The sequence below is a fragment of the Nelusetta ayraudi genome, unplaced genomic scaffold (assembly GCF_046127955.1).
Source record: "Nelusetta ayraudi isolate G7.1 ecotype Tasmania unplaced genomic scaffold, CSIRO-AGI_Nayr_v1 ptg000110l, whole genome shotgun sequence".
Taxonomy (NCBI): Eukaryota; Metazoa; Chordata; class Actinopteri; order Tetraodontiformes; family Monacanthidae; genus Nelusetta; species Nelusetta ayraudi.
In genome coordinates, this window is record NW_027466160.1 from 458,783 (window position 1) to 476,290 (window position 17,508).

At 50.2% G+C, this 17,508-nt stretch overlaps 3 protein-coding genes across 6 annotated transcripts; 2 read left to right on the top strand and 1 right to left on the bottom strand.

Moving 5' to 3' along the window:
- Positions 1-3,127: 3,127 nt before the first annotated feature.
- Positions 3,128-9,097, top strand: mynn (myoneurin). 4 transcript variants are annotated; one of them, XM_076049135.1, is made up of 9 exons: positions 3,128-3,586; positions 4,157-4,219; positions 5,063-5,333; positions 5,433-6,376; positions 6,462-6,621; positions 6,914-7,092; positions 7,172-7,264; positions 7,407-7,532; positions 7,801-9,097. In XM_076049135.1, exons 3-9 carry the CDS (start codon positions 5,068-5,070, stop codon positions 8,232-8,234), a joined length of 2,202 nt encoding a protein of 733 aa, XP_075905250.1. In that variant the 5' UTR covers positions 3,128-3,586; positions 4,157-4,219; positions 5,063-5,067; the 3' UTR covers positions 8,235-9,097. The 4 variants fall into 4 exon arrangements, with proteins under 4 accessions (XP_075905250.1, XP_075905248.1, XP_075905247.1 ...); XM_076049133.1 differs by having other exon boundaries at positions 3,131-3,586; positions 4,087-4,219; positions 5,008-5,333; XM_076049132.1 differs by having other exon boundaries at positions 3,131-3,586; positions 5,008-5,333.
- Positions 9,098-9,776: 679 nt separating this feature from the next.
- On the top strand, positions 9,777-12,811 carry lrrc34 (leucine rich repeat containing 34). Its single transcript, XM_076049149.1, has 10 exons — positions 9,777-10,047; positions 10,201-10,310; positions 10,401-10,465; positions 10,632-10,718; positions 10,839-10,967; positions 11,064-11,159; positions 11,246-11,400; positions 11,797-11,952; positions 12,332-12,458; positions 12,530-12,811. Exons 1-10 carry the CDS (start codon positions 9,977-9,979, stop codon positions 12,653-12,655), a joined length of 1,122 nt encoding a protein of 373 aa, XP_075905264.1. The 5' UTR covers positions 9,777-9,976; the 3' UTR covers positions 12,656-12,811.
- A 183-nt stretch (positions 12,812-12,994) lies between these two features.
- Positions 12,995-16,429, bottom strand: eif2s3 (eukaryotic translation initiation factor 2, subunit 3 gamma). The gene is made up of 12 exons (XM_076049143.1): positions 16,276-16,429; positions 15,679-15,742; positions 15,468-15,595; positions 15,250-15,371; positions 15,064-15,158; positions 14,803-14,961; positions 14,530-14,664; positions 14,328-14,422; positions 13,936-14,080; positions 13,658-13,827; positions 13,393-13,565; positions 12,995-13,310 (listed from the first exon to the last, which is right to left on the bottom strand). Exons 1-12 carry the CDS (start codon positions 16,393-16,395, stop codon positions 13,247-13,249), a joined length of 1,470 nt encoding a protein of 489 aa, XP_075905258.1. The 5' UTR covers positions 16,396-16,429; the 3' UTR covers positions 12,995-13,246.
- Between the last annotated feature and the right edge of the window lie 1,079 nt (positions 16,430-17,508).

Here is a 17,508-nt window from a genome sequence, read left to right on the forward strand (position 1 = left end):
TTGGGGGCCAACTAAATAATAAATAATTAAAAATAAATAACAAAAATAATGAACAAGAATCACAAAAGTAATTAGAATGACTTAAGTTCTTATGTGTGTGTGTGTGTGTGTGTGTGTGTGTGCTGCTGGACCTCTCACGCCACGCCCACTGCCCCTTGAGCTCCTCTTCTCCTATCAGTGGGTGTGTGTGTGTGTGCACGTGTGTGTGTTTGCAAGGTAACAACAGCAAGAACACACACCCGCAAAGTCAATTAAGCACTCCCTGGCAGCTGAGTGTTTGCTGGAAAAGCCATTACATAAATATATAATTAAAGATGCGCACACGTGCGCACACACACACACACACACACACACACACACACACACACACACACACACACACACACACACACAGTTTAATACCTGTTCGTTCACAGCAAGAGTGATACCATAGGACAACAGGAATGGAACCAAAGCGAGGATTCAACTTTGACCCATCTTGACAGCAACAAGAAAATCTCTCTCTCACACACACACACACACACACACACTGGAAGAGCAGGTCTGTCGCACACAGACACTCACCAACACACCCACTGAGAGGTAAACTACATGCCACTGTTCTTCGTCTGACCTTCTGTCCAGACTTCCTGTCACCTACAGTAACACACAGTTGCGTCACAACAGCAACACAACAAAAAAAAACATTTTCTAGAGGTTGCACTGTGACTAAGCACCGATACACAAAACACAACAACAACAACAACACAGTCCCTGCATTAGAATCTTGGCATCTTGACATCATTCATCATCATCACTCGTGAGCTTAATGCAATTTTGGAAAGTGTTTACCAGTGTGGTTGTGAGTTGGCCTGGAGTTCGTTTATTGAAGGCCAGTTACCAGTGACACTCGCCGTGAACGCGGTCATCGAGGTGTCAGTCTGTGTGTGTGTGTGTGTGTGTGTGTGTGTGTGTGTGTGTGTGTGTGTGTGTGTGTGTTGCAACAGCACGATGTCGTTTCTGAAAGGGGAAGCAGTGAGTTGTACAGGTCCGACCCGTTCTCCGCCGTTGGCCTGCCCCAGGGCCAAGGCTTGGCCCCCGGACCAGGGTTTGGCCCCCGTGGAGACTCTATCAACCGCAGCGACTCGCACGACTCCCGCTCGCCCCCGCATTCCGGTATACGTCGCCACCGCTGCTCGCCCGAAGCACTGCGGAGGTGTCCGGACGTACACACACACACACACACACACACACACACACACACACACACACACACACACACACACACACAGCTTCACCGCGCAAATTAGCCCTAATGAACGCACTAGAGCACAACTTGTCGAAGCAGTGGGACACACTGCGCTACACGTGGGTGTGTGACATGAGTTGTGTGTCCGCTTGTGTCTGTGTGTTTGTGTGTGTTTTCCTACCTGCTGATATGAACGGAAGCTGGTGCAGCTGATGGACTGAGCGTTCAGAGGCGCAGTGACCTGATCATCCAGCACATCTGTAAGAGTAGATTTCGCGAAGCACACCGCGACTTCCGGTTGGCAAGCCTTCAAAGTATGTGTTTATAAATATGTACACATGCATGTATATATTTGTATATATGTACTGTGCATATACATAGATGATATGTCATAATAATGACAACACCGAGTTGCCTTTTGCTTAACCTACATCAAATTAAACTTGTATATATGAATATACGATATACAAAAGCAGGAGTGATGGAAGTGGGAAGATATGTGGCATGTTGTGGTCTCACATATATGTACACCACACACACACACACACACACACACACACACACACCTACATATAAACATACAATTCTGAAAGCGGTCCATGTGGTGTCCAACAAATACGATCAATGCCGTCACAGCTGGCAGGTAAAGATTAGTATTAGCATTAAAATCAACAACACAAGTCATATTATTTTCAATGTAAATATGACCAAACAAGAAAGTTTGTGCAACAGCTTTATAAAGTTTGATTTTCCAAGAGTTTTATTTTGAAGGAATACCTCCCGTATTTCCGGGTGCCTCAGCTCACGTCCAGCGGGTGACAAACTACGTATGGACGCCGCTAAGGGTTCCGTTGTGAGTCACATGAAAGAAGACAGGTGTGGTTTAAAACAGCCAGGTAAGGAATGATGTGCCTGTGACGTCATTGAAGACGATGGCAAAAGTAAAAGGACTGTTTCAATGATTGCTATTGACCCAGGAATCTTTGCAGTCAGCAGCGGCATTCAGGTGAACCACTTCATCAGTGTTGGGTTTCTGTGGTTTGTGCAACACTCAGGGAGCCTTCTGACCGGATGTTAAAGTTACTATTAATGCTGCAGATTTTTGGAAGCTTTAATATCCTCCTGACATCAAAAACACAATAGCTGGAGAGCAGAGGCGTTGCTGCACAGGCTAGCCGGATCTGAACCGCAGGGTTTCTATCCTGCATGAGGTCACAGACAGAGCAGGCGAGCACAGAGAAGATTCTGTTGCTTTGACTTGCAGAAAAAAAGTCTCCAAGTAGGAAACGTTAGAAAGGGTTCAACGCTGTTCTCAGAAATCAGGAGACTGACTCTTGGCCGGCTGGTTCTCCATTAATCAAATTTATGGCCTCCCCAGAAGGAGACCAAATTGATCGATAAAGACAGGCCCATCTGTGTGAGTGAAGCTGAGGCAGAAAAAAAAGCAACTAAGACATCTGAGAAAGAGCACACATGGAAAACATCATTTTGATTAAAACAAAAACAAAAATTATTTTCTATATATTTTATTTTGTATCATTTTATGGAAGCGCACAAAACTCATAAAACTGAATCCAATGGGATTATGCAACATGTTTTTATTAGGAATTCCTTAGAAAATATAAGAATTCAAGACAGTGTATTGGCTTGAATATTTCAGGTCATAACAAAACAATCAAGCATTAAACTGAGTCTCCTAGTGAGTTAAGCTCTGATTTGTCATTACATCTGTCTGTACTGTTGTTGCTACTGCTGCTGACAGTCAAACTTTCTTGGAAATACAGCTTTCTCCAACATCAATGTGACGCAAATATCACACAAAACCAGGATCCTAATGTACAGTCCAGTTTGTGGGGATTTAGTGACATCTGGCGGTAAGTTTGAAAGTTGCACGCCGTGCGCTGCGTTGGATTTCAAACGTGATTTACAAAATGAATCGTGTACGGAATCGTTAAAAATTTCGAAGTCCGGTATAGAGAACAGCGTCATGGCAATAGAGAGCTCAAAAATACTGACAACATCACGACAAAATTAAGAGGGCGGCTCGTTTTGTCGCGATCAAGTTTTAAGGGAGCGGGGATCCGGAAGTTAGCCGTTTACCCAGCGGAAGTTACCAGTGCGCTGAATTCAAGAAGTTCATTTTACGCGAGTCGAATCTGAGTCAAAAGCGGCGGTCAGAGTGTGTATTCGGATTAGGAGAGAACACAAATTTTAGGTGTTAACGTTGAGTGTGGAATCTTGACTTTGCGCCGATCATCTCGAGGAAACAAACAAAAAAAAAAATCTTACAGGAAGTCATGTTCTCGCGAGACTCACCGACGTCACGGGATAATGGCTGGAGATCGCGGATATTAGAAGGTACTTTTCTCCTTTTTAAAAATCTTTGTGTCGGGTTAAATTGCACATTTACTACGGTGTTCTTTTGTAGCCGATGGCTCGATCGCTCGATCCCTGTTTGAAAGGAGTTTCTGCTCGATTCTCTGCCAATTTGTGGCCGACACCGTCGATACAAACTGTTAAACCTTCGAAATAAGAGCACAGTGTTTTCCGCGCTCTTTGCCGTTAACCAAACAGCTAGCTCTAGCTCGGCCGACATTCACACTTTTAGTATCCGCTAAACGCTCGTTGTGACTTTAGGTGGTTCAAAAACGACTAATTATCGACGCTGATGCACTTGAGAGCCCAATATAGTAAACAAGCGATGTTTCGCGCAGTCTACGACACTGCAGTTAGCATTAGCATTTTGCTACGGCCTGCTTAGGAAGCAGGCGGGAGCTTTTATTTTCCAAAATTGCTGCTTACCTGTCATGGCTGCTGAATCGGAGGATTATGCCCAATAACCAGTGTTTATGTTTTAGTGCATTACTTTATTCGTGCAGTTTCACCTGAGAGCAAAACCCAAACACACATCATTTCTGTCCTTCGCAGTTTCTACGTCAGCATTAACTACGAAGTGAAATCAGAAGAGCTCAAGCGAGAACCTCTCTGACAGTAAGTGAAAACTTTTATTTTGAATACAGACGCGCATAAGCTACTTTAACGATGATGTGAAGAAATTTTATTTTGAAATCCTCCAAATCAGTATTTTCTTGCGTTTACACTGGGAGTCAGCTGTCCACAGTGAAAACTTCACTGACCTGATGTGTTTATTGTCATTCAGTCAATTATTCAAGCAAAAAACTTTAACTTGTACCGTTTTGTCGGTGCAGCTTATTCTGTTTCATTTTAATTTGCCTTCAATATATACATGGACACACTACAACGGCCACACATATGCACTAACTGTTCCAGAAGTTCTTGTATTTCCAGGATGACTTTTAAAAGAGAATTTTTACCAGCGAGTTCCAGTTTTTGGAGCTGATTTGAAATGTTTGCGTCCTCTGTGGCAACCACAGGAAGTTGGTCTAAGGTATAAAGAGCCAACTGCCCCATTGTTGATCTGTGGTCAAATGGAATGAGAACACTTGGGAACAATTAGCCGCTGTTGGTTTAGTATTCATTCTCCAAAATAAATCAGCTGCTGATGGTTCATTCAGATTTAAATGGTTTGATTATCTATTTATAGGTTAATATACTGACTTCAGTCCATATTGAACGCAACAATTAAATGAACATTTGTGCAAATGCTATTTGATATTGTCCCTTTTTAAAAGCTTCTAGCAGTTATTCTAAACAAATACAGAAGAGAGAACTAAACCCATCGCCAGCAAACAGCCTCGGGGCTGTTTTTTCATCCACTTCAGTGGATTGTAACCGAGAGATTGTGCAACCTCTCCCAGGGAAGATCACCTGTGTGCCGTGGTGCTGAGCGTCTCCCCTCCTGCCGACCCGCAGCACCGATGGCTCACGTCGCCGCCCACGGGAAGCTGCTGCTGCAGCGCCTGCACCAGCAGCGCGAGATGGACTTCCTGTGCGACGTCACCATCATGGTGAGGGACGTGGAGTTCCGGGCCCACCGCAACGTCCTGGCGGCCTTCAGCAAGTACTTCTGCTCGCAGGCCGAGAGGGGTCAGGAGGTCACCACCCTCGACCCGGAGAAGGTCAGCCGCTACGCTCTGGAGAAGCTGCTGGAGTTCATCTACACCGGACAGATGAACCTCAGCAGGTAGGACAGACACACTGGCATCCCATCATGTTTTGAAGGTGAAACTACGAGTCGTTTCTGTTTTTAACAACAACAACCTTGGATTGTTGCGCCTGTCAGTACGAGGCAGGTGGCCGTGCGGCGAGCAGCCGTGTTCCTGGGAATGCCCGAGGCCATCAAGTACATGGAGGAGCTCTCCCATTGGTCAGAACAGAGCGAAGCTTCCCAGTCAGAAGTGGACAAAGAGACGGGCCTCTCCCCGCCCAGTCCCACCTCGGCAGCCAGCGGCGGCTCGCCCCTCCCACTGTCCATCGCCTCGCTGGCGGGGGAGTGGCAGGGCGACGCGAAGGAGGGCGAGGGCGACGCCGCCACCGCGGCCGCCACCAATGAGGCCGGAGACTTCAACCTGGAGGAGGGCGAGGACGGCGAGCAGGAGGGCGGCCTGGCGGCACCGAGGGCCGTCAGCAGAGGAACGGGAAGGAAGAGGGGACGGCGGCCCAAGAGCTTCAGCGGCGAGCAGGCGGAGCCCAGCAGCTCCGCCGACACCGTCCCGAGAGCCCCCGCCCGCAGGGGTAGGGGCCGGGGCCGAGGCCGGGGGAGGGGCAGGGGCAGGGGCAGAGGGCGGGGCCGAGGAGCCGCGAGGAGCGAGGACGTGACCCTGGAGGACTCGGACACCAGCGTCAAGGACTTCGGGGACACGTCGGCCGACTGGAGCCCCTCGCAGGACGACGACCCCCCGGCCAAGAAGCCCCGGCTGGGTCGCGGCGAGGGGAGGCGTGGGCGGGGGAGGGGCCGCGGCAGGGGCCGGCCCCGCTCCGTGCCCAGGCCGGAGGTCAGCGATGAGGAGGACGCAGAGGAGGAGGGGGCGGCGGGCGAGGAGGAGTTCGGGGAGCAGGAGGGGCTGCCGCTCAGCTGCACCGAGTGCAACAAGCTGTTCAAAGACGTGAGCAGCCTGCACCGCCACGAGAAGATCCACAACGGCCTCAAGCCCTTCAGCTGTATCTTCTGCTCCAAGAAGTTCCGGCAGGCCACGCAGCTCAAGACGCACCTGCGCATCCACACGGGTGAGTCTGCGGGGAGGGGTCAGAGGTCAGGGGTCTCCGTCCAGCTCTCCGAGGTTGTCTGACGCTCGCGTCTTCTCCGCCGCAGGCGAGAAGCCGTTCAGCTGCAGCGACTGCGACAAGTGCTTTGCCCAGAAGTGCCAGCTGGTGGCGCACCGGCGGATGCACCACGGCGAGGAGAAGCCCTACAGCTGCGAGCGCTGCGGCTTCAAGTTTGCCACGTCGTCCAACTACAAGATCCACATCAGGTTCCTCATCCTCCTCCAGCTGCTATGATAACTAATAACTCTTGTGTGTAAAATGGACTGCAAATAGACTGAGTTTGGGATTAAGAAAGATCACACGTTCAGCGCAACAGTTATAAATAGAAGTGCAGAGCTGCAGGAAGTGAAATTGTGGTGCAATGACACCAGAGAAAGTTGAACCCAGTCAGAAAAAAATCTTGAATAAATGGAGGTCTATGCAAATGTTTTTTTGGCTGTGAATTATCAGGTGTTGGCTCCACTGCTTTGGTTTCACTCGTGTGTTGTGTGTTGTCAGGCTGCACAGCGGCGAGAAGCCCTACGTGTGTGATGTGTGCGGCCAGGCCTTCGCCCAGTCCAGCACGCTCACCTACCACAAGCGGCGGCACACCGGCGAGCGGCCGTACCAGTGCGACCTGTGCGGCATGTCCTTCTCCGTCTCGTCCTCGCTCATCGCCCACGCCCGCAAACACACAGGTGAGAGAGAGAGAGAGAGAGCGACCTTCCGTCCGTCTGTTCGTGGGGCCGTCCATCTCACGGCCTCTGTGTGTTCCAGGTGAGACGCCGTACAAGTGCTCGCAGCCGCAGTGCAACTCCAGCTTCGTGACTTCGTCCGAGCTGAAGAAACACATGAGGAGGCTCCACCCGGGTGAGTGAACCGCAGCAGGACACCGCGGTCTGAACACGACCTCTGCGGTTCGGTGCAACATGACGGTTGGCAGCGGCCGATTCATACGGACAATTGAGCAGAACAAACTATTTGTAATGAGGAAGTTGTGTGTTGATGGCAGATGGGAACACTGGCGTGCAGTGTCTGCTGTGCGGGAACCGCTTTGCCAGCGTGAAGAACATGATCAAGCACCAGGAGAAGGCCCACGCTGACGAAGTGCGCCAGCACAAGGAGCGAGCACGAGCAGGTGTGTGTGTGTGTGTGTGTGTGTGTGTGTGTGTGTGTGTGTGTGTGTGTGTGTGTGTGTGTGTGTGTGTGTGTGTGTGTGTGTGTGTGTGTGTGTGTGTGTGTGTGTGTGTGTGTGACTAGAGACTCATTTCTCATCATTTTAGAAATGGAATCTCCTCAGACAATACAACAGAAGTAACACATGGCTTTGGTGTGTGTGTGTGTGTGTGTGTGTGTGTGTGTGTGTGTGTGTGTGTGTGTGTGTGTGTGTGTGTGTGTGTACGCAGTGGTCCTGCTGGCCTCCAGCCACCCTGTGGCCTTCGTCCAGAGCAAACTGTCCCAGGACACCAAAGGCTCCGCCTCCATCGCCGAGGGCGAGCCGTCCAATCCCGAGCCGGCGACGCCCAACCCCAAACTGGAGCACCCGTCTGAGGCCGAGTACAGCGACGCCACCGCCGCCACTACAGTCACAGTGGCGCCGCCACCATCGGTGACCGCCGTCATCCAGGACTTCAAGGTGGAGCCCGTCGACCCGGCCATCGGCGGCGCCGCCGACCAGGTGGCGTTTGAGGCGGAGCCGGGCCAGACCATCAACTCGGACACGCTGCAGGCGCTGGTGGAGCAGCTGCGGCCGCCGCCGTCGCCGCCGCAGCCCAGCCTGGAGCAGATCGTCATCATCAGGACGGTGGACAACGCCGAGCACAACCCTGCCCAGCAGTGAGGGGGAGGATGGGGCAGGGGGCAGGGGGCGGGGCTTCCTCACACCCTGTTGGTGTTGCATTGTTGTAGGTCCAGCTGTAGAGAAGGAAAAGAGAAGAAAGAAAACCTCAAACCCTAAATAAATTTAAAAAAAGGCGTCAAAATGGCAAAATTGATCCCAGATAAGAAGTGACTCACTGACTCAGTGACTCGGAACTGATTCTAATCTTCTCCACGATCATTGTTGTTTGCTTCTTCACTTTGTTTTCTTATCCTGCTTCAGCATTTGGACCCGGTTCAGCCGTTGATATTAGAGTCAGAAATCCGGTGTCGGTGCCGGACAGGAAGTGGATGCAGATGAACTGCTGAAGCACAAACACAGAGAATATCCACTCAGTGTGTGCAGTGTGTACGGATGAACAAAGTGCTCGCAGACATTTTGCTTCGTCTCACCACTTCAGTCTCTTCCGCTTCACTATTACAAGAATTTGTCACCTGCGATCGTTCGTGGAGGTGAAGGGCGCCGTCGGGCCTGGAGCTGCAAAAACATCTGTAAATACACAGCAGGACAGTCAAGCGAGAGACGGCGTGTTGATTTATAAAACAACGGCAGAAATCAGTCGTTCTAACTCGAACCAGGCTTTTGTTTTGGTGTAAATAGTCATGTTTTATTTTGAAGCAGCTATTTTAGATTTTAGTGCTGGTGCTTCACGTTATGTAGCCTGTAGTTTGTTCAAGTCAAAGGAAGCCGATTATGTTCTTGTTTTTATGTCCCACCCCCCCCTCCTCCCCCCCACCCCCTTTATTTTGAATGGAATGGTCTCTTGTTCCTGTGGACCCTGTACAACCCTGCAGTCGGACAATAAAGTGAGACAAGAAGGGAGAGCCGCCGTGTTTGAGTCTGATGCAGAAGCAAACAACCAAAGTTGTGCGTCAAGTTCACCTTTGACTGTATTCAAGTCTAGTGGGTTTTTAGGGGAACTACACAAGCAGCAAGGGAGACAGTCATAAGTGATCAGCAATGCTCAGTTATTCAGATATCCAGCTGGTGGCGCTAGTGTGCGCTTGCTACCAGTAGTTAACCAATCATAATGAACTTAACGGTTTCCCACAGTGAAACTCTCATATTAGGATTTTCTATGTAGTAATTGTGACGTTTGACCGGGTTTTTCTTAATTTTGACCTTCGGTGGACGCCGTCTTCGTCTGTTGCTAATAGCAACCAGGACTCTCCGGCTGCTGAGGCGTGTTTTCCTCTTCAGAAGTGGACTTTCCTTAATAGTTCGGAGGTGCTAGACGCAGTTCTGGAAGCCGGGTGAGTAACTGGACCGTTTGGCGCAGACGCTCAAAGCGCTTCGTCCGTTAGCTTTCGGTGTATCTGCAACTAAAAAAAACTGCGATGATTATTGGTATTTGACTGCTGCAGCTCGGTTTAATGTCTTTAATCCCACATCAAAGTTGTAGAAACAAACCGATTAAGAGGCTTTATTGTCATTTAATGCAAAATACAGCGACACTCAATGAAACTTGTGGCCGTCTGTGAAGTCTGTGTGTAACTGTCGCGGTTGTGTTTGTTTGTTTTTTTTTTTTTTTTTTAAATATTTTATTCATGTAGGTATTATTTATTTTTACCAACCTATGATAATAAATATAGATCAGAGCTATATAGATATCTCTGATAAATGCAGTAGTGATAATAGAAAGTGGCGATGATGAGAAAAGAAGCTTGAGGGACTGAAGAAGAAGAAAGCAGTCGGCGACAGCAATGGAGCGCTCTGGAGACCAGCTGGTGTCCGACACCACAGAAGAAGAAATGATGCCTCTGATGGGACAAAAGTAAGCCGGGTTACGCCATAAGAAATAATAATAAAAAAAAAAAACAGACCCCAGAGTGTGTTGGCTGCCCTGTTCAGCACTCTTTCACTCCTGAGCCGCTGCTTTTCATCTTTCAGTTCATCATCTATTCGACCATTCGTGCTGTTTTTCCAGGAGTGTCGTGTTGAAACTTCCAGGAAACAGCCGCCTGGGCCGCCTCCAGCGCCTGGGGGACCAAGACCTGCCCTCTCTGGCCAAGCGGCTGAAGACAGAGTGTGTGACAGGTGAGAGGTCACCTTGAGTCAGATGAACACGTTGCCACGGCGACAGACAGACACAGAAACCACAGCCAGCTGTTTGATGTGCTCCTGCAGACCTGGACGTCAGCTACAACAACATCTCGGACGACGGCGCCGCACACCTGGCTGATGTATTGAAGGTAGCCAGGAGGGGGCTGGGGGAGGAAGACCACTCATGTCATGTGACACACACACACACACGATGCGCGTCACAGGGGGTGTGAAGCCAATGTTTGTGTGGGTGGTTGTTGTTTTCTGGTTTTTATTTCAGTCTTTCCACACAAAATGTAAGAATTCCTTGAACAGGAGGACGACTCGGCACTGCTCTCACTGGACCTGAGGTTCAACGACATCCAGGCAGGGGGCGCCACAGTTCTCGCAGAGAGCCTGCAGGTTAACACACACACAAACAGACACACAGGTTTTTAAACTTCCTGTTTGACAAACGCCTGGCTCTATTTTTTTCTTTGCTGATGTGTGTGTGTGTTTCCTGTGCTGACTCTCTCTCTGCAGTCTAACTGCACCTTGCTCGCCCTGCGGCTGTCGGGCAATAAGATCGGTGATGACGGAGGGACCCACCTGGCCACCATGCTGCAAGTGAACGGCAGCTTGAAGGAGCTGGAGCTGGCCTCCTGCGACCTGGTACACACGCACACACACACACACACACACACACACACACACACTACAAAGACCATGAACCAGCATGAGTGGTGACCTTGAGTGCGACCTCCACAGGGCTCTCAGAGTGTGATTGCGCTGGCCGTCCTGCTGAAGAGCAACCAGACTCTGCGGCTGCTGGACGTCAGCCGGCCAATCATCGTCGGCCGCCAGGTACGGAGCAGGTGACGGCGGGAAGCACGAAGTGACTGTCGGCAGGAAGCAGGAAGTGAGCCAGTCTCTCTGCCCGCCCCCTGCAGGAGGGCTGGGCGGTGCACTTCTCGGAGATGCTGGTGGTGAACGGCGGCCTGCTGGAGCTCCACCTGGGCACCATGGGGCTGAGCGACACCGGGATGGAGCGTCTGTGCGACGGCCTGCAGCACAACCGCAGCCTGCGATACCTGGACCTGCGCTGGTGGGTGGGAGGGTCCCTGGACCCACACCTGGGCTCTCTACTGCACATAGAATACAACAGAATGTCATTGTGGTCACTATATACGTGTACAATGAGACTGAAGCAACTGCAGATAGAATTAAAAACTGACAAAACAGTATGAACAGTACAAGGACAGAAAGGTCATGTGGTTACAACAATGAGAACAATGGGTTGGATTTATATTATATCGTGCTTTCTCAAGGCACCCAAAGCACTTTACAGTCAGCATTATTCATTCACACCACATTCACACTGGTGGTGGAGCCACAGCTGTCCTGGACCAGACTGACAGAACCTAGCAGCCAATCAAAAGGCCCCTCCAACCACCACCACATTCCTTTGACCCCCTACGCCGCCCCCCCATTGTCTCCGCAGTAACCGCGTGACCCGGGACGGCATGCGCCACCTGGCCGAGGTGCTGAAGCAGAACCCCACCCTGGAGATACTGGACCTGACGGCCAATCGGCTGGAGAACGACGGCGCCATGTACCTGAGTGAGGCCGTGGCCTGGCCGGGCTGCGCACTCAGAGAGTGAGTCAACATGTGGGAACTTGACGGTTCATCACAGTCACCAGCAGGTGGCGCCTCTTCTTTCCGTTCCCCCCATGTCACTCTGCTGCTGAAGCAGCAGGGGGCGTTGTGTTGCGCTCCACATTGGCATTTTACTCCTCATTTAAACTAATCGGACACTTGTGTTGATTTGGTGAAGTGTTGCGCACTCATTGGTCATCACACACAACTCTTGTGTTGTGGGCCAATCATGTCTTGTCATTGCTTTCTACTGATTCTCTGAAGACATCCCAGCTTTCCAAACCTTCTCACAGGTTCCTTTCCGGACAGTAGAGATGATGTCATGTTATGTCTCCACAATTTTTAGAGGGCAATCAATGTGCGTGTGTGCGTTTGTCAGGTTGTCAGTGTGCTACAACAACATTGGGACGGAGGGTCTGCTGTCCCTGGCTGCAGCCATGAGGGTCACCTCCACCCTGAGCCACGTCTACATCTGGGGGAACCACCTGGAGGAGCCCGTCTGCCAGGTGAGCGGTCGCACCTCGCCGAGACGCATCCGCCTCGCCACTCGACCTCTGACCCCTCCGCTCCCTTCCAGGCTTTCAGAGACCTGATTGGCTGCGGGCGCCTGCACGCCGACCAGACGGACGTGAGCGCCTACGAGGTGGACGGTCACGTCTTCCTGGCCGCGGCCTTCAACAGCCTGAGGAGACGCTGCTGCTGAGACGCCACGCAGCGGATCACACAACCCTCTCCCATGTGACCACGAACCATCAACTATTAAATTGGAGAACTAACTTTCATCATTTTTAAAGGTTAAATGTCATATTTGGAGAAGAAACAACAACATCAAGTGGTTCCATTTTAGATTGCAGCGTCTTTCTCCCTCGCCTTTCTGAGCTCGCCAGTGAACTATGTTGACCTGCGACACAAACCTGGATACCTCGTTCACCTTCTTTTTTTGTTGGTGTATTTGAGGACGTGAGCGTAAATACAAACCTCGCTGTCAGGTGACCTGGACTTTTAAGTTGGGTTGTGTCCAGAACAAAAGCAGACAATCAGATTTTCCTTTTTTTGTCAAATCGATTTTATTTGATGACTGAAACCTGCACTTGTCTGTGAAGCTACTGCAGGCCTCCTCGTCTCCTCTGTGCTCTTCCTGCTGAAGGCCCAGAGGAGGAGAGGAGGCCACTTTAGAAAAGTCCTCTTTACTTCCTTCCTCCTCTTGAAGAAAACAAAACAAAAAAACCCTATAAATCCAGGAAAGTTGTGATGGTGTTCGTATCCAGGCGGTGATACTGTCTTCACTTCCTCCTCAGTCGTCGTCCACGGTCGGCGTGATGGTCACGCCCCTCCTGATCTGACCCCATCCAATCAGACTGTGAGGGAGAGAAGAAGGCGTTAGTGTCAAAGCAATGATAGAATTTGGCAAATGTGCAGCAGTGGTGGGTTTTCTTGTACCGCCAGTGTTTCTCCACACGGCGACTCAGAGCGATCTTCTCCCCGACCTCCGTGCACACCGGGTTGGTGAGCACGATCTTGGCCAGATCGGCTTTGACGGCGCTGACACGGCCGCCCGTCGACAGTGAGCCGATGTTGACCATCAGCACCTCGTTCTTGGACAGCTTTTGGACCTACACACACACACACACACACAGCAACAGTGTAAAGGTGTGGTGCTGGTTTGCAGGGCTGATGTTGGGACTACACTCGGCCAGGATTCTACCTTGGCAGCCTTCTTGTCTCCCTCCGTGCGGACACCCAGCAGCCTTCTGAGCAGGAAGTAGGAGATCTCCAGCTCGGTGAAGATCTCTGGCAGCGCTCCCACGGCGCCGAGCACCTGGCCCACCATCCTGTCAGCTCGACACAGCGTCGGGTCGATCTTTGTGCCCACACCTGTGCCCAAAACACTTGACTGGTACCTACATCCTGCCTCCAACTCTGCTCAGCGGTTGGATGGAATTGAAAACAAAGAGGGCTTGAAATGCGTGGGTGTGCACTTACCGATGAGGCCACCGGGGGCAGCGTACTGCAGGTCATTGTGCTCGGCAAACAGGGAGACAATCTTGGAGAAGATGGGTTTGCACATCAGCTTCCCGTCCTGGTCTTTGGACACGATGCCGGGCCGCACCTCGATCTCTTGACCCACCTGAGGTCACACGGCAGGGCAAGAGCACATTTACATGTGGATTACTGAGTGAAAAGTAGAGAAACCAACTTTAAACTGGCCATTAGAGGTGGAAAGTAGCCACACCTTGCTCATTTCAACCAACAGTGGACAATTTAATTGTTCAATTGTTGAGTGTACAAGAATATAGAAAGAGTTTAAAAAGTCCTCTCTGTCAAGGAGAGTCAGTAGGAAGTCATCTATACATTTATATGCAGACAGCACCAACCTTGAGCACCCCCTTCAGAATACTTCCTCCAGCTACGCCTCCTTTCAAGTCGTCCACCTCGCACCCGGGCTTGTTCACGTCAAACGACCTGATGACTGAAATAAATGAAAAAAAAAATATTCACACAGTTTAGTTCAGAATCTGTCCATTAAAAACGGTCAAAATATAATGAAATTGTTCTCCTTTTTTTTGCTCAGCGTACCGATGAGCCTGGGCTCTGACGTGAAGTCTCTGACTGGCACTGGGATTTTCTTGACAATGTACTCGCACACCACCTCAATGTTGTACTTGAGCTGAGCTGAGATGGGAATGATGGGAGCCCCCTCAGCAACGGTGCCTGCAGGAGAAACATGACAATGTGAGAAGACTGTCCCTTACTGCTGCTGCTGGCTCCGCTGCTTCAATCAGGTCCAAGACAGTGGGAGTGTTCAAGTGGAGATTGGTAACGTAGACTCGACATTAATATTGGACTCACCCTGCACGAAGGCCAGGATCTGCTCGTACTGCTCTTTGGCTTGGCTCTCCTTCACCAGGTCGATCTTGTTCTGCAGGATGAGGATGTGCTTGAGCTTCATGATCTCGATAGCTGCCAGGTGCTCCGATGTCTGGGGCTGAGGACACGACTCGTTACCCGCTGCCAGGAAAAAACAAACAAAACAACAGTTATCTTAAACACATATAACATGTGGGTAGGGTTTTCACAGTGGTTTGAGGATGCGTCTAAGCCAAGACTGACCAATTAGAAGGAGGGCTGCGTCCATGACGGCTGCTCCGTTCAACATGGTGGCCATCAGAATGTCGTGACCGGGACAGTCAACAAACGACACGTGTCTGCAACACATGACAACAGGCAAAAACAACACTTAATGCATTTACAGGAGAATAAATCTTCAGACTCTCAGGTGTCTCTGTCCTGCCTCACCTGACAAGTTTGAAGTTGCCTTTGGTGCCGGGGATGTCGGAGGGAAACTCGTCCGGAGTGCTGCTCCCACAGGACCGGTAGCACTCAGGCCTGGGACAGCTGGGATCCTCCAGCTTATACACCTGCAGGACACACACAGACGGTTCTGATGCAGCTCGAACATGCTAGAGAAGCAGCATGTCTGAGGAGGACCAGAAGGAGCTGGACTGGCTACCCACCTTAGCGTTGGCATAGCCCAACTTGATGGTGATGTTCCTTTCCAGCTCGTTCTTGAACCTGACAGTGTGGACTCCAGAGATGGCCTTCACCACAGTGGACTTTCCGTGGGCCACATGACCGATGGTGCCTGACAAAAAGAGAAGACGGGTCAAAGGAGGCAGTCCGTGCAAGCGAGAGAAAAATAAAATCTGATGGGTCTGGGCTCCATACCGATGTTGATCGTGGCCTGTCGGCTGATGATCTCTTGCGAGAGAGGCGTCAGGGAGGACACATTCTGTTGAGAAAACATCCAGGGTTAAAATCATCATCATCATCATCATGAAAGACCCTAACCAGCCTGTGGACAAGTAAATAACACTATAAATGTTCCAATAGTAAAAATAAGGACAGTGATTCACAATTTCAACCAAACCTGAATCTGATCCAGTTTCCATTGTAAAGAGCTTCATTTCGAGCTAGCAAGCGTGCTAACGATTAAATCAAGCCAGCGAAACCAAACCGGGAGGAGGGGAGACCCATGTGACATCGGATTAAGTTTTATAATGACATCACGTCAAACACATCCGTCGATAATACACCGATGTTCGAAAACAAACTAGTGTGATAACAGTAGCAGAGGAACAATGGTGCTGTCAGCCCTCCCTCGCTCCCTCCGCCGGCCATGGCGTCGAGTGCCGGGTGGCGGCTCGTGTGCGGCCCCCATCCGAGTTCCGGCCTTTGTACGGCAACGTTTGGAAGAAACACAACGATGCGCCGCGGACACGTGAGATAGAGACTCCACAATATATAGAGAAAATCCAAACTTACGAGGGAATTGAGGTCTTGCCTGGCCAGGTGTGGCTGACCGAGCGTTGCACCAGACTCGTCCCCCGCCATCTTGAAAGAACAGGAAGTGATGGAGGCGCCTCCGGAAACCGCCTGTCTCATCACCGCAGCCAACAAACACACAAATAAACCGCAAACGTATGGTCATCTTGATGGGGGTAATGTGATAGGGTCCGCTAAGCATGTCACGAATTAATTTTCGAATGTAAATTTTCCTACATGTTGAAAAATATTTCTTTTGGATCGTTTCCGGCCAGGGGTCCTTTCACATCGGCTGATGCAACTTTGTATTTTTCTCTCAAGTACAAAGCATCTAGACCACCACAAACTGCATCGTGTTAAATGTCAATGGTGGCTAGTTATCGGATCTGTTGACAGTTTCGATAACTCTGTTATAAGCCGTTAACACACTGCCAATATCAAATACATTTAAGAGGATATCGTCGATGTTTGATGACGCCATCGATTTACACCACACGTAAAGATTGTGCGTTTTGTAGTTCTTGTCAATTGACTGGAGGACGTTTCATGCGCTGCAGTATTGTTGGTTTATTGAAATTAAACCTATTAATACGAACACATTAAATAAACAATAAAGAAAAAAAGCAATCAAATATCAAAATACCTGCTAAACGTTAAACGTGTTTGTATTTTCTATTATTATTATTGCTCTTTCCCTTATCTTTACCACTGATTCAATAATTTGTGTAATTTTACGTCACTGACATGGGATGGAATTTGAAATAATGCGCCATAAACAACAACGAATTGTATAATTCTGTATGTTGTCGTGGGAGTGATACCCGTTGTCACACATGCGATCTCGGAATCATCCTGAACGTCCTTCAGTTCCGCCTAAACGGGAAATGACGTCGGTGCAGGAAAATGGCGTCAGTAAAGCCAATGGCCCGCTGTGGTTTGTTACCCATTTAATTTGGAGCCGAGTGGGGGGTCTCCGCGGCTGGCAGACGGGGCGCTAACATGGCAGGGCACCGCTGCCTTCCGCTTCTTTGACTCCGGCTTCGAACACGCAACTTCATGTCCGAAGGAGCCAGAGCTGCCTGGTCGAAGTGGGGTTGTGGGGATTCGCACCGCCGAGGTGAGACGCTGGGCTGCCCGTTAGCCGCTCAGCTAAAGCCGTCCCCCGTCTCATCGCTGTCTCTCAGCCTTTTGCTCCCGTCACCGCTGCTCAGTGTTGTCCTGACAGCTCGGCAG

Coding starts and splice junctions, on each gene's coding strand:
- mynn (XM_076049135.1), top strand. CDS start 5,068: ATGGCTCACGTCGCCGCCCACGGGAAGCTGCTGCTGCAGCGCCTGCAC. Junction 6,622..6,913: donor AACTACAAGATCCACATCAG/GTTCCTCATCCT, acceptor GTGTGTTGTCAG/GCTGCACAGCGGCGAGAAGC. Junction 7,533..7,800: donor CAAGGAGCGAGCACGAGCAG/GTGTGTGTGTGT, acceptor GTGTGTACGCAG/TGGTCCTGCTGGCCTCCAGC.
- lrrc34 (XM_076049149.1), top strand. CDS start 9,977: ATGGAGCGCTCTGGAGACCAGCTGGTGTCCGACACCACAGAAGAAGAA. Junction 10,048..10,200: donor ATGCCTCTGATGGGACAAAA/GTAAGCCGGGTT, acceptor CTGTTTTTCCAG/GAGTGTCGTGTTGAAACTTC. Junction 10,719..10,838: donor TTCTCGCAGAGAGCCTGCAG/GTTAACACACAC, acceptor CTCTCTCTGCAG/TCTAACTGCACCTTGCTCGC.
- eif2s3 (XM_076049143.1), bottom strand. CDS start 16,395: ATGAGACAGGCGGTTTCCGGAGGCGCCTCCATCACTTCCTGTTCTTTC. Junction 14,962..15,063: donor CGCAGCCCTCCTTCTAATTG/GTCAGTCTTGGC, acceptor TTTTCCTGGCAG/CGGGTAACGAGTCGTGTCCT. Junction 13,828..13,935: donor TGCCCCCGGTGGCCTCATCG/GTAAGTGCACAC, acceptor TTTTGGGCACAG/GTGTGGGCACAAAGATCGAC.